Genomic DNA, 14,643 nt, shown 5'->3' with positions numbered 1-14,643 from the left:
CCCACCAAAATGGCGGCGGCGGTGGAGGCGGGGGGGGGGGCGGGTGCTCAGCAGGCAGGGCCCGGCCAGGCCGCTGCGGCCCCCGGCCCGCATCGGGGCGACGGGCCGCCCCAGCCCCAGCGTGGGGCCGCGGTCAGGCCGAGGCGGCGTCCTCCGGCTCCGGCTGCTCCGCCAGGTGCAGCTTCTGTCTGGGCCTGGCGTCAAGGGAAAGCGCGGCCCCAGCGCTGCGGCGGCGGCGGCCCCGCGCCCGCCCTCCCGCCGCCCTGCCCAAGGATACATGGAGTTGCTGAGCTCCTCCAGCTGCGAGGAAGGAAGCGGGAGAGCGGCTAGGACGATGGCCGGCACGCTGCGGCCACGGCCAGAGCGGGAGCAGGACCAGGCCGCTCAGTGACAGGAGGAGGAGGAGGAGGAGGCCGTGGCCGTGCTCACGTTCGTCAGCAGCTGGTCCAGGTTCCTGTCAGCCACCGTCTTCTTCTGCTCCTCGGAGAGCTCCTCCACGTAGACGTCGAGGCTGAAGTGGAGGCGTGCCAGCTTCTCCTGCATCTCCCGCACGTGCTCCAGCTGCTCGAAGGAGCACTCCTTCCCTGCACCGGCGCCGAGGAGCCGTCACGGCCTGGCCCCCGGCCCGCGCCGCCCCGGCCCCACGCGGCCCGCGCGCTCCGGCCCCGCACCGAAGGCCTGCAGCTTGCCCGAGTGGAAGTCGTTGAGGAGGTTCAGCAGCCCGCCCTCCATCTCGCAGACGTTGGAGACGTCGGTGAGGAAGCTGTGCTGCAGTGGGGCCCCCAGCGTTGCCCCCGCGCCGCCCACGGCCGGCACCGCCCGCACTTTCTCCTTGCTCGTCCTGCACGGAAGGAAACACGGGTGGCATCGCCCAGCCCCGGCGCCGTGGGGGCCACGGTGGGTGGGGCGGCCGTGGGGGGGCTGCTGGCCACCCCCAAGCTGGCACTGACCGTCTGAGCTTAGCCCGCTGCTTGGGCGAGGGCAGGTGGGGCAGCGGCAGCGCGAAGGAGGCGCTCTTGCTGGTGGGCAGCGGCAGCTTCCGCAGCGTCCCGGCGGGCGCCGGCTGCGCCAGGCACGCCTTGGGGCTCCGCTTCTTCTTCCTGTCGTCCATCGCAGGGCCGGACGAGGCTTTGGGGGCGGCGGGGGAACGACCCTGCGCAGGAAGGACACAAGGCTCTAGGCAGCCCCGTGCCCTCCGAGGTGCTTGCCGGGCCTCTCCGTGCACCAAAGCGTTTGCGACCCCGGGGGTCTCCTGCCTCCGGGTAGGCAGCAGCTGCCCCGGAGCAGACGGGGATGCTGGAGTCCCTGCGGGGAGCAGCGCCCGGACAGTCCCTCCCAGGGCAGCGCTGCCATCCTGCCCGAGCTCTGCTTCGGTTTTCCCTTGGGCTCGGCCAGGCCGCCCCAGCGTGCGGCACGGCGCAGCCTCGGCACGGCTCGCGCCGAGGCCCCGCCGTGCCGTAGCGCGCCGGCTACGCACGAGGCTGAGCCGCGGCACGGCTCCGCGGGCTCTCGCGCGCCGGCCCCGCGCGGTGGCACAGCGCAGTGGCGGGTGGAAGGGCCGCAGCCCGGGCGCTTGCTGTCGCTCAGGCTGTGTTATCCTGGTGTCTATGTCAGAGCATCGCACGGTGCAGAGCAAAGCTCGGGGGGAGGGGGGGCAGGGGGCTCGTCCACCCCCACCAGGCGCTGAAAACCAGCCCGGGCATTCCCAGGCGGGGGTTATTTTTCGCTGGCGATCCCCAGAGCTGCAGGAAGGGATTCCAGGCACACGCGTGTGCGTGCACCGAGGCCAGGGCAGGAAAACGCCCCCCCTGCCCTAACCGAGAGCCGGGCCAGATCCCCCAGGAGGGGGTTATTTTGGGGGGGCGGGCTCCCTCGCCACCCGCCGCGTTCTGGCCCCGGCCGGGTGCCTCCATCCGCTAGGCCCCTTCGCGGCAGCGGGACGGCGCTGGCCGGCGGAGGCTGCGCGAGCCCCTTCGTCCACAGGCTCTGGCCGCCCCCCTCACCCCCCCGCCCCGGGCAGCGCAGCCCCCACTGGGGGGGACACTGACCTGCGCCAGGCCGCGGTGCCTGGCGTGCGGTGCCGACCGGGGTCGCGTCCCGGAGCGGAGCCCGCAGGACACCGCGTCCCAGCTGCAGGCCCAGGCTGGGATTTGCATTTAAAGGGAAAGGGAACTTCCTCCAGCTCCCGAGGCGGCGGCACTGCCGGACACCGCGCGTCCAGGCAGCCCACGGCACGCGAGCGGGCCGTGGGGCCCGGCCTGCAGCCCGGCACCGGCTACGCACGGGGGGATGAGGGCAGGATCCGGCCCCCAGTCACGCAGAGCGACGGGCCTGTTTGCACAGCAGGGGCCTGGTGCGGACGAGGGCCAGCCCCCGCGCGCCTTCCCCGGGGCGCTGGACGCCTGCCTGTGCCGACCGCTGCCACCCGGCCTCCCCTTAAATCAGCTCGGGCTGCTGCTCACAGGCGTTTACACCGCGTCCCCCCCGTATGACCCGTTTCTCTGCTTTTAGTATCTGGATTCGTGCGATCGCAGGAGCCGTTGCCACAAAAACAAGCCTCCAGGCTTCTCACACAGGGACAAGGGTAGGGACAAGAGCAGCAGCCCAAAATGAGCAGCAGCGTTCAATTCTTACTTAGATCATTGTGGGATTTTGAGCCAGTCTTAGGAATTTAGGGGTGATGCGAATGCCAAGGGCGGGCTATTCCGGGGTTGATCCCGCTGGTGCCAGGACGTTTCCCCCCGCAGAGCTGTTCCTGGGGGACGGCAGGGTCGGGCGCACTGGAAGGAGGGCGGCCGGCTCGCGCCTCCTGTCCGCCGAACCCTCTGAGCCCTCCCCGGGGGCAGGGACGCCCCCGGCCCCTCATGCCCTGCCTGCCCAGAGGGCCTGGGTCAGCACTTGTTTCCTCGAGAGACGTTGGGGCCTTTCTGCTTCCCTGCCAGGAGCGCGTGAGGCCGAGGGCCCGCAGAGCCGGCGGGCGGTAAGGCCCGGCGCCCTGGACCTCTCCCCCAAACGCTGCCTGGTTAACGCGGTAGCATCAAGCGCCGCAGCTCTTCCTCCCGCCGAGCTCCTTGCTTTGGGCACGTGCAAACAGGGGAGAAGCACAAAGGCTGCTCCAGCAGCGGCGCCCACCGCGCGCGACCTCGAGCAGCCCGTCACAACCAGACCTGCGCGGGACAGAGACACCAGAGACACCAGCGGCGAGTTTGTGAGCGTTTCTATTGGGTATACGGATACATACAACAGACCCCACGCAGAGGCTACCTCTAACGTAACAAAAAATAAAGGGGTTGCGACTCGTGAGGGGTTTTTCTTTTACTGAAAAACAGGAACGAAAGTCCAGCGACAGGCTGCAGCCCTTGCTCAAACACGCCGCAGGGGAACAGCTTAGTCCCCCAGGCCAGAGCTACGTTCGTTCGCTCAGGAAGGGCCGGCTCCTGTCGGAGGCAGATGTGTCCCTGTGCTGGAAGGAGCAATACCGAAAGTGAAGGACCAGAAGACAAAATCCAAGCTAAGTCCCGGGGAACGTGTCCCACAGCACGTTTGAGACTGCGGCTCCGCAGAGGCTCGTTAGACGCTGTCTCCTCTGCAGATGACCGCGTTTGTTAAAACTGAATTTTCTGGAAACCTAGTGGAGGAAGCGGGGTGCAGAGAGCCAACTCCTGCCGGCTGCTCCCTCCAGCAGCGAGGCAGTTCCTTCACAACGGTGCTGTACGTTTGCGGAGAGAAGACAGAAGAGCAACCGTGTTGCCAGAAGAGAAATTAAAATTGTTCCACTAAATACATCCAGCATGAGGAATGGCTCAGGCCAACTCACTTCAGCTTAAAGTCAAAGGAAGGCAATGCTGAAAATAAAGTCTGTTGTAAAGAGAAGCTGCAGCAAAAGAGTTTCTAAACAAGCAGGGGTCTCCCAGAAAGAACAAGGAACAGAAAAAGTCTTGAGAAACTAAGTAGAAGTCCCCCAAGCACCGTGCTGGCAGGCCTCATGTGTCTGTCCTTAGATGAACTCTAAGCACAACATGGTCCTTCAGGCAGAGCACTTCGGCATTTGTCCGCCCCGTCCTGCGGACGGGAGAGGCCACAGGCGTCCTCCCGGACACAGCAGCGGTGGTGCAGGCAGGGTGACAGCAGGGCACTTGGGAGACGCTCTTCTGACAAAGCGAACAGGAAAAGAAGGAAGAGCCTGTCATAGCCCCCGAGCACCATCACAGCCTGACGGGAGGTGAGACCCTGCAGCGGGACCAGCCCAGAGCATGGTCCTTGTGGTGGTCCCAGGATTCAGCTTAAGAAGCGAGTCAAGGAGCAGACAGGGTTTATTCTCCTGGAAACCCAGCTCTATAGACACCTCTGAGACTGCCCCACTCAGCACCGTGGGATGGGCGCCTGGAGGTCCAAATGCAGGGAAGAGGATTTCAGGGGAAAGGACTTCTCTGTCCCCTTGCACAACTGGTCACACGCGCTTGTGCAAAACATTTAGGAATTAGACCTTTGGATTAACTGTTTAATACACTTGTGCACATGTGCGTATAGCAAAGAGGCAACTGTGAATCATAAGGCTATTGAGACATTGGCAGGTTTTGGGAATAGCAAAGGCCCCATGGGGGGCCTGTGTGTACCAGGCACCCACAATTACTCTGCTTCTTTTTGTTCCCATTCAATACACAAAACCCAGACAACAGAGGAAAGACAGCCTCTTTCTCCCCCGTTTGCTCAGCTCACAGAGTAGAGAGAGCTGCCAGTCAGGACGTGAAAAAAACAAAACAAACAAACAAAAAATTAGAGCAAGTCCAGGAGCTCCCTCCTGCCTGAGGCTGGATCCAGAGGAGGAAGGGAGAAGCCAGTGCTGGGAAACACATTGGCTCTCCCCTTCTTAGCTCTAACTCTCCTTGAGCGCGTTGATCTGAAGCTGGAGGAGGCGACACATCCATCTGTCCCAGTGCCGCAGGCTGGAGGAGGGCCGGGGCAGTTCCACACACCTGCTTTCCTGAGCTGTGCTAGATTTTAGGGGAGTCACAGCCTGCCAATGACAAGGTCTTTTAGTGAAAGGACGATCAGTTGAGTCTCCATATATTATTCACACACATACAGGGAGGTGGGTCATTGTAGTTATCATATATATCCATATATAAAGTGTATGTTGCCCTGCACATTATTTTATATATCATTATATATATCATTATTTATATATAATTTTAAAAACCCTCCAAAAACCTAAACTAGGAAATCTCAAAGCCCGTGGAGGGCTGTCCCCTCACACCTGTCCAAGGACTGGGAGAGGGGTATCAGGTCAAGTCTGTGGAAACATTCATGTTACCCTCCCTTGCCCTACCTCTGGCTACTGCACAGCAGGCTCAGTCAGCGCCCTGCGTGCGTTCCTCAGTCCCACTCTGCCCCAAGGCTCCTATGCTCAGTTCTCCCGGGCTCTCCGCAGGGTCCGTGCTGTGTGTCGGCTTTCCTGAGTGAAGGCAATCCTCAGCCGGGCGCTGCTCTGCCGGCGCACCTCCTGCTGCCGCCTCAGAGCCGTCCCGAGATGGGTCCTTCAAAGGCTCCGACAGGTCCGCGTCTACCCGGGGCGCGTGGGCACACAGGTCCTGCACCTTCTTATTGAGGTCGTTGCGCTCCGTTTGCAGGGCTCGGCACAGTTTCTCCAGGCGCTGGATTTTCACCTGAAGCCCCTCTAATTCCTTATCTCGAAGGGTTTTCTGCAAAGAGAAAGGCAGCTCAGACTTCACCACTCCGGGGAGGAAGGCAGAAAGGGAGAGATGAAACCCCAAAGGGAACTCAAGGGGAATATATTTGTGACTGAGCAAACTTAGTATTCAAAGTCACTGCTTCTTTCCCCATTTGCCCCATGGAAGCCAAATGCAGCTGAGACCGTCTCAGGCTTCCAAGCACCTCTGCATTCATTAACCCTCACTTCTGCCACATGGCAAGAGGGCTCCTATCCTCATGTACAGGGAAGGAAATCAAGCTGAAGGGAAACACAGTTCCCAGCATACGGCATGCCTGCAACAAGACAGGAGCTGTCCTGTTGCTCCTCAGCTCCGACCCAAAGCTATAAATCACCAGCTGCCTGAGTCAGCACAGGAGAAAACAAACAGCCAGAGCCTCCTTACCTCTTCAGCCATTTCCAAGAGAGCCTTGTTGCTGCTCTCCCAGCGAGAACGGTACATAGTGGTCTCCTTCTCTAGCTTCTTGATTTTCTTAGTCATCTACAGAACCACAGCAACAACAACAAAAAAGAAATAAATAAGCCACATGCAGGATGCTGCAGTCAGTTACACGTAGGATACCTTCCAATGGTATCCCACTTTCCCAGCACAGACAGTGAGATGTTGCTGTCCTTGGAAATGTCTCCTCGTCTTGCTGGATTCAGTTTCTCCAGTGGGAACCATGCAACAGCAAATCCAGGAGCCAGAGATAGCCCTGCTTGTTCTGATACATACAGGGCACAGCAGTCACCCAACAAGGATGGCATCTGTCTTCTACAAGCAGCCATCTCATGGCCAAATTTAATACCAGTAAAACTGAACAAAACCAAAGAGCTGCTGCTTCTTGGCTTGCAAAAGCAGCGAGGAGAGACAGGCAGTGCCTCCAGTCCACGCTAGCTCTGCGGGGCAGTGACAGTTACCCACCTTCTCCATTTCCTGCTTAAACGTTGTGAACACTTCACTGCTTTTGGAAAGGGTGTTCTGGAATTCTTCAAACTTCTCTGTGTATAGAGCCAGCTGTGGGAAGAGAAAAGGTCCCTCACTGCCTACAGTGGCAACTGAGAGCCTCCCCATTCAGCCCTCCCCAGGAGCGGGAGGATATTTCAGCCATGATCTGAACAAGTTATCTTGGGGCTGGACTTCACAACAAACTCACAGCACAGAGCTGCTTTGCCAACACAGGCACAGCAGAACAATCCTTCTGCTTTCTTACAGGGACATCCTCAGAGTGAATGTCTCCTGGCCTCAACACAAAGCACTTGCAGGGTCCGATTCAGCAAGGTATGTTCACATGAAAGACCCCAGCACTGGGAAAGGTGCTGGTAAAACCAAGGGCCCTTTCTCCAAAAGGGCAGAAAAGCTGCAGGAGGCTCACAATGTGCTTTCTGTTTTGACATGGACTCACTAATGTAAAATTCAGGGACAATCCTTTCCTGGAGTTTTCCACCTTAAGAAGCTAAAGTGGCTCATCCCTGCTGAGGGAGGAAGGAAAACAAAGCAGGCCAAGCACACAGACCAGGTAACTCACCTGCTGCTTAAGATGGGTCTCCTGTTGCTTCATCAGCTCACACATCCTCTGTGACTCCACAGCTTCCTTCAGCAGCTAAGGAAGAGTAAAAACAGTTACCTTGCTGCCACCAGAGAAGGGTTTCAACATGCCCCCACATGGCTGATGCTTGGCCTGGAGACAGCAGAGAGCTGGGAGAAATGTGAAGAGCGGTGCAGGGCTCCAGTCTCACTCCTGAGGCAGCTGGGGGAACAGGCCTGGAGTGGTCTGATCCAGACTGGGCTCTGCACTCAGAAGCTTGATAGTAACAAGCCTCCACATAGAGATGAAGCAGAATTTGCTGCCATTAAGGAATCACAGTAAGACTTACAAAGTCCTTCTCCCTCTGGTGTCTCTCCTCTGCCTCCTTCAGCATTTCCTGCGCTTGCTGGAGCTTGGCATCCACCAGCTGCTGCTGCAGGTCCTTGTGTTTGAACACCTTATCAATGTGCTGCCAAGGGAAACACGCCACTGGTCACTGACATGTTCACCTGGGGCACTGTTGCCCACATAGCAGTGGCAGTGATCCTAAGGGAAAATCCCAGGAATCCAGAGGCTCCCTCTCCCCTCTGGTCCCCAGGGACACAGTGCTGGGCAGAATGGAAGCACCAGAGCAGCCCTACACCAGGCCTCCTGCCCTGACCCACCTCCTCCCGCAGCTCATACTGCTCGATGAGCTTCTTGAGCCGCTCTGCCAGCTCCATGTTCTCCTGCCGCAGCTTGGAGTTCCTCTCGTTGTGTTGCTCCATCTGGAGCTGGATGTCGTTCAGCGTCACCTGGAAGTGGGATGTCACCTCCTTCCGTTTCTCCTCTTCCTCTCGTGCACGCTGGACACCCTCTTCCTGTGTGAGGAGGGCAGAGACAGCAGGACCACATCAGCCCCTGTGCTGGACAGGTAGGTGAGCAATCCTGCCCAAACTGTGATGAACCCACCTGCCTCCAACTATTGCTTATATTAATTGAGAAGGCACCTTGGGCCACTGCCGGACTGCCCGCCTCAACCTGCTCTGGGCTTTTCCCTCCATTTCTCCAGTAAATAGGCCCTGAAATAATGCTCCGGCACACTGGATAAGTTATGTTTTGCTCTCCTAGATGTCTGTATGGATTTACCTCAAGGGCAGAGGTGGGCAGCACTGCAGAGCTTCTTCGGAATGTAAGTACGTGCAGAAGTTTGCTGACCTCAGAGAACTCCCCTGTACAGCTGCAGCTCTAGCAAGCAGCTGGATTGATGGTAACCAACACTCCAGGCCGCTGCTAGTCACGGTTACCAAGGGACATGCTAGGTCCCAGACACTGCCCCACTTGCCTTCCCCATGACATTTGGGCTAGTCCACAAAGCACCCTGCTCTTCTCCACTCAAGACAAGACCATGAGTGCTGACCTCCTTCCCTCGCATCGCTTGCCTTTCTTGCGAGATGATGGCTTAAGAACAAAATCAAAGTGCTGCCCTGGACAGTGGACTGTGGGCAAACACGGGCAAAGGTAAGTCTGCCAGAGTGGCTTGCAGCACCAAAGCAAACAATCCAAGTGCTTGAGATCAAACAGCTCCTGGAGTAGTGGGAAAACCAAGGCACTTGCCTTGAGGGTACGATTGTGTCTTTGGAGCTCGCGGCACAGGCTCTCCAGCTTGCTGCGGGCCAGGATGGCCTTGCTGTGCTCGCTCTGCAAGTGGTCCTTCTCTTGCACCAGCTGCGTCTGCTTCTTCTGCAAGATCTTCATCTGTTTCTGGGAGTTACGGTGTTCTTCCAGCTATGGCAAAGGAGCAAAAGGAACAGATGCAGCAAAACACATCAGAGCCATGCACTGTGCCCTTGGGAGGGGACTTGGGAATCAAAGAAGTGCTTGCTGCCTTCTGAGAGGAGGACAAGAGCTTTAGATCACAAAGCTGCCACTTTAGAGCAGAGCAGGACTGCCAGAGTCCAAGATCGCCTCAGACACAACCTTTCTGCTTCCCAAATTGATCATCCTGCTGGAATCTGAAAGACTCACACATTTATCCAGCATTTCAAAGCACTGCTCAAACGGAGCAGAGCTCCGAGCACATAGCTGGCTGCACAGCAATCCTGAAAACTCTACTTTGGATGCACACAGAAGGCCCAATAATTCTGTGCACTGAACCTAGGCACATGCCTGGATCTCCTAGCCCTGGTAAACATGGCACATGAGACTTATTGGAATTTTTATATGCACATTCAGCCATGCGACACGCAGCAATGAAGTGACTCTGGCAAACACACATTTCTCGTCAAGGAATTATCATCAGGAACACGATGACCGAGTAATAGAGACTGGAGAAAAGCATTCATGTTGTCCTCTGTCACAGCTGGGCCTGTCAACACGCAGCTGAGTGCTGCCTGCAGAGAGAGATCGAACACGCAGGCCTCAGCCTAACAGACCTGGCCACTGTACTCTCCTCAGACACGATGGGCAAGAGATGCAATATTAAAGGAGGAGAGAGGAAACAGACCTGAAATCCTCTCCCATACAGATCTGCCAACAATACTCCTGTCCTGACTTGCACGTCTGCAATAGAAAATAGCAACGCCCGGACAGACCAAGCAATATCTATCTTCTGGAATTTAGATATCCAGGGATCCCAGAACACACACTGCAAAGCTGCATGAGAGTAGCTGAACCAAGAGCCATAACCTCCCAGCGCCAAGGAAACAAACAAACAAAAGTAAACTACAGCCATCTTCCGCCTCATCAAACAGTTTCAGTGCTTGCTCTGGACTGTCCTTCCCCAGAGCCTGGAACGAAGAAATAAGGACTCACCAACTCAGCGTATTTCTTGCACAGTGCCGCCAGTTTCTCCTCTGGCGTGCTCAGGGTGTTCAGCGTCTGCATCAGCAAAGTGATTTCTTTGCCTGGAATGAGACATACATTTTTAAAAATTCTATCTCCTTTACACAGCGTTCTGGCTCATAAAGCAAGGATAGGAGAGAGAAAACAGGCATCTCTACGTGCCCTATCTCACAGTCACAGCTACCATCTCCAGTGCCTTCTCTGGACTCTGCCCCATAGATTTTACTACGCACAGCCAAGGGGGAATTGAAGCAAGTATGGGGAAACTTGGCTTTCAGAACAGGCACCACCACTGGGCTGACTAGGCAGAGCTGTGCCTAGCAGAAGGGAAACGTGCAGAACTGAGAGGCTGCAGCAGCATTCAGGGCCAGCCAGTGTCTTTGCAGCACTCAGCACGTTTCCTCACGTACCACAAGAACAAGATGCCATATTGTTTCCAAACATGGATGTACATCAAACACATAAGGTGCTTATTTCACCAAGGGCAGTCAGTACGGTATTAAACAAACAAACAAACAAAAAAATCAGTGCCTGCACTGAAGTTCTCAAGCTGCCTGCATACCACACCAGGGAACCTCTTACCAAGGCCTTTGGCTTTCTTCTTTTCCTGAGCCCTCTTCTGATCCCGCTCCCCACACTCCTCGCCAGGTCGAAACTCTTCGGTCCCCTTCGAGCTTTCTTTCTCCCCATTCATCTCAGGACTGCCCGACTCCTGGTCGCCGTTCCTCGGGGACTCGCTACGACACTTCTCTGCTTCTTCCGGCTCCGCGGGCTCACTCTGTCCACCGTCCTCACCGGGACCCTCCTGGCTGGCATCCACACAGTACGTGTTCAAGATGTCCTCGAGCTGTCTGCTTAGCTCTTCAGAGACGTCACGCACGGCAGGCCGGGAGGACTTCGTGTCCTCCTGTGCGAGAGGAGCTGTGGGAGACGAGAACGCAAAAGCATGATACTTCCCCCACACGGTCTATTCTCTCATCTCTGCTGCAGTCCTATAAACACAGCCCAGGGAAGGTTTCCCCAGCACCCCACTGCACCAGGACAAGCTAAACTTGCAGCAACATAAGCTGCTTTGTTCTGGCTGCGTCTCCAGCCAGCTGCCCTGACAATAGAGGTGCATTCCTAACAGCCTCTCTTTTGATCACCAGAGCATGACCAAGCCCCTGACATCTGTCAAGAGCAAAATTTCACACCCCCCCCACCCTTTAAGGAAAGCAGGCTTTGCATGAGCTTTTCTTCACAGGAACAGCCTGCTAATATCCTTGGAGCGAGGCTTTTAAAGACAACAATAGATTTAAAACCCAAGTTAGTCTCTTTTGTCAAACATAGAACAGCTGTATTGGGTCAGATCAAAGGTATCTTGTCCCTAAGAGCAACTAACAGTGGATGCTTAGGAAAGAAGTAGGCAGTCCATCCCTCAGCACACTTCTTAGCTTCCAAAGATCCCTCAGATGAGACTCCTTGATGACAGACAACAGTTGGTTATTAAACTAACTCTACGCACTGGGCATTTGCTACATCCCACATTTACAAAGCATCAGAACATAAGGCACCTACTTTATTAGCCATGTTTTTCTTCTTCCAGACAATTATTTTTACGACTTGAAAAGTGCCAGAAACAGGGCAGGTCACTCAACATAACACTGTCCCAAGGAAAGAACCGTCTGCCTTTTTCCTGTATGGGTTCCTTAAGGTCTAAGCAACAGTAAATAACCCATCATGTTCAGGTCAGGATCAAAGGCAGATGAAACTCCACACTTTGATAACATATTCCCGTAGGAAGCAGTAACTACTTTAGAAATGCACATACATAGAAGCGAAAAGAAATAAGGATTTTCTGCTCCTGACATCACAGCTGCTCTTATACAAGTAAAAAGGGTTGGATACAATAGCCCACCCTCCTACGGAAAAAGCAACAGCTCAACTCTTTTCAGGCTGGAAACCTGCCCTCCCACTTTTCCTGTGCCTCGCTGCTCGGGCTGTCAGCACTATCCCTAGCCACCGACAGGGAGCTGCACATCCCGGGGCCTGCGGGCTCCCCACCTGCAAGGGGTGCTGCGGCCTCAGGTAAGTCGCCTTCCTCCAGCACCAGGCTGCTGCTCATTTTGGAAGAACTAGCAGGCCGCGGAGCAGCTTTGGTCTCCCCACCTTGGTTCTTCATCACGACTTTTCTCCCCTCTCAGTCTCAACAAACCCTAGTGAAAGAGAAACAGCAACTATATTTAATTTTAAGTAACAGTTTAGGGGATCATAGCAGGATTCATCACTTTGCTGGGGAGTCAATGACAACTGATGCACTCAGAACAGAGAAGCAACTCGTTCCTGGAGAGGCTGCTTCCCTGCTGCCAGCTGCCACTATCCCACCTGCGGCTCAGCGCAGAGGAAAGCAGCATGTTGTGGTTTGTGCCTCACTGCAAAGGCTTCTATATCAGAATAACTATTCCTCCAGTGGAGAAATACTGGAAGCAGTCTCTTTTAGGGGCAAGGCAGCAAATCCCAAATCACGCACAGCACGTAGCTTTCCTAATCTGTAGGGCACAACCTTCTCAGCACTGTTACCTCCCCCTGCCCTCACCACGCTTTCCTCTTAGAGCATTTCTCCCCCTGCTAACAAGCATGTTCTACAGCTGAGAGCGATCGGTGCATGCGAACAGCAAAGCCCTCTCCCTATGTGGAAGGCCCACAAACCAAAGCCTGCACGGGAGAAAAGTCAGCACCAACTAAAACAAAAATGCATACCTGGCTGGAGGAAAGCATGCAGCTCCCAAGCACAGCTGGAGCTCAGCGCTGAAAAACTTAACTAGCATCACCCTGAGCCACAACTAACAGACCAAGCTCAACTCCCAGCTCATCTCCCTCCTCCTTCCCCCAGCAGGGTATGTTCTTTCTAACTCTTCCCCCCTGCACCCTCTGCTCCAGTTACAATACTAATTACAAAGCAGAGGCTGCCAGTGCTCCTAGAACCAAAGGATTGTTCAGCAAGAGCTGGGAAAAAACTGTGCTGCAACTTTGCAGTAGTCACCCAGTGGGACTTGGGCTTTTTCTCAGAGAGCAGCCCAGGACACAGCTTATGAAGTAAAAACAGGAGAAAATTAGGTGCAGGCGCAGCAGCCAAGCACATGTATCATCCACCCACGGGCCGGCAAGGCTGCCCGCCCTCCCACCCATGGCAGGCCCGCAGCACCCAGCACGCTGCTCTCGTGCCCTCAGGCACTCTTTTTCCTGGTCTGCTGCAAACAGCAGAACTCCCATGCGCTTCCCCAGGCTCCGGCAGCCGATAACCGGCTCCACGGCACCCCACGCGCCCCACCTCGGGCTAGAAGCAGCTCCTCCAACCGTGCCCTGGCCTTTGCCTTTCCAACCGAGCCCTGCCTGACCATGCTGCACCCAGCCTGGCACCCTGCACAGCCCCCTTGTACCCCCGCCTCCTGCCCCACTGCCACGACAACCCTTCCCTTTGCCCTTAATACCCCTGCGCTGCCCCACAGCAAACGCTGCCACTCTTGCCCCTCTCCCCAGTGAGTACCCCACACCCGCCCCCAGGCAATACCTGCCCTACAGGCCCCTGCTTCACACAGCAATACCCCTATCCTGCCCCCTCATTAATACCCAGCCCCTGCCCCTCCACTAGCACCCCAAAACCTGCCCCCCTGATCACTGCCCCTATCCTCTGTTATACTCCAAAATTCACCCCCTGGTCACTACCCCCATTCCCTGTTACACCCTCAAATCCACCCCCCGGTCACTGCCCCCATCCCCCGATACACCCCCAAATCTGCCCCCGGTCACTGCCCCTGTCCCCATTACACCCCAAACCTGCCCCCGGGGCGCTGCTCCCGGGCCCGTTACACCCCAAACCTGCCCCCACTTGATGCCCCCGGGCCCGTTACACCCCAGACCTGCCCCCAGGGCCCTGCCCCGTCCCCGTTACACCCCCAAACCTGCCCCGGGGCGCTGCCCCCGTTCCTCCCCTAACACCCCAGACCCGGCCCTGCCCTCGTCAACACCCCGCCCGCGGCACCCCCATGCGGCGCCCTCCGGGCCTTCCCCTCCCGACATGACGTTCTACGCGGACACTCATCCCCCTCCCCGCAAAGCACGGCAATGACGTCATGCACGTACCCCGTGACGTCACCGCAAGGGGGTCTGACCCCCCCCTTCTCCTCAGCCAATCAGCGAGCAAGGCTCAGCGGCACCCCGGTACATCAGAGGGGAGCGAAGACGGAGCGGCCCCCTCCCCGGCGCCGCCCCGGTCCCGCTGCCGCCGGCGGCTCCGCTGCGGCCCCTCCCCGCCGCCCCCAGGTTCCGCGCTGAGGGAAGCGGCTCCAGCCCGGGCCTCCGAGCGGGCGCACGGCGCGCATGCGCCCCCGCGCCCCACCGCCCAATCAGCAGCCGCGGTGCCGCGGTGCCCGCCGGGAAATACCGGTGAGAGGCGGCAGCGGCGGCCGGCGGTACTACCGTTCCCGGCGTGCCCCGCGCGCAGGCCGAGGGGTGCGATCCACCGCTCCCGGCGTGCCCCGCGCGCGGGCCGGAGGGCGCAAACTACCGCTCCCGGCGTGCCCCGCGCGCGGGCCGAAGGGC

General features: G+C 57.4%; 2 protein-coding genes across 2 annotated transcripts; both read right to left on the bottom strand.

The window, feature by feature from the left end:
* Window positions 1-13: 13 nt before the first annotated feature.
* On the bottom strand, window positions 14-2,321 carry CCDC28B (coiled-coil domain containing 28B). The gene is made up of 6 exons (XM_062593852.1): window positions 2,049-2,321; window positions 951-1,153; window positions 672-841; window positions 430-584; window positions 278-300; window positions 14-188 (listed from the first exon to the last, which is right to left on the bottom strand). Exons 1-6 carry the CDS (start codon window positions 2,154-2,156, stop codon window positions 134-136), a joined length of 714 nt encoding a protein of 237 aa, XP_062449836.1. The 5' UTR covers window positions 2,157-2,321; the 3' UTR covers window positions 14-133.
* Window positions 2,322-4,295: 1,974 nt separating this feature from the next.
* On the bottom strand, window positions 4,296-14,358 carry TXLNA (taxilin alpha). The gene is made up of 11 exons (XM_062593855.1): window positions 14,185-14,358; window positions 12,106-12,257; window positions 10,645-10,983; window positions 10,033-10,124; window positions 8,836-9,006; window positions 7,905-8,099; window positions 7,589-7,708; window positions 7,240-7,314; window positions 6,636-6,728; window positions 6,117-6,212; window positions 4,296-5,702 (listed from the first exon to the last, which is right to left on the bottom strand). The coding sequence occupies exons 2-11, from the start codon at window positions 12,221-12,223 to the stop codon at window positions 5,352-5,354; spliced, it is 1,650 nt and encodes a 549-aa protein (XP_062449839.1). The 5' UTR covers window positions 12,224-12,257; window positions 14,185-14,358; the 3' UTR covers window positions 4,296-5,351.
* Window positions 14,359-14,643: the final 285 nt, after the last annotated feature.

This window comes from Rhea pennata, chromosome 23 (genome assembly GCF_028389875.1).
Source record: "Rhea pennata isolate bPtePen1 chromosome 23, bPtePen1.pri, whole genome shotgun sequence".
Classification (NCBI taxonomy): Eukaryota; Metazoa; Chordata; class Aves; order Rheiformes; family Rheidae; genus Rhea; species Rhea pennata.
Note: the sequence above shows the minus strand (reverse complement) of the source record. Positions and strands in the feature narration are given on the sequence as shown.

Coding starts and splice junctions, on each gene's coding strand:
- CCDC28B (XM_062593852.1), bottom strand. CDS start 2,156: ATGCAAATCCCAGCCTGGGCCTGCAGCTGGGACGCGGTGTCCTGCGGG. Junction 585..671: donor GGGCAAGCTGCAGGCCTTCG/GTGCGGGGCCGG, acceptor GCGCCGGTGCAG/GGAAGGAGTGCTCCTTCGAG. Junction 301..429: donor TGGACCAGCTGCTGACGAAC/GTGAGCACGGCC, acceptor CCTTCCTCGCAG/CTGGAGGAGCTCAGCAACTC.
- TXLNA (XM_062593855.1), bottom strand. CDS start 12,223: ATGAAGAACCAAGGTGGGGAGACCAAAGCTGCTCCGCGGCCTGCTAGT. Junction 10,125..10,644: donor GAAGAAAGCCAAAGGCCTTG/GTAAGAGGTTCC, acceptor GTCTCATTCCAG/GCAAAGAAATCACTTTGCTG. Junction 6,729..7,239: donor AGACCCATCTTAAGCAGCAG/GTGAGTTACCTG, acceptor CTCTTCCCACAG/CTGGCTCTATACACAGAGAA.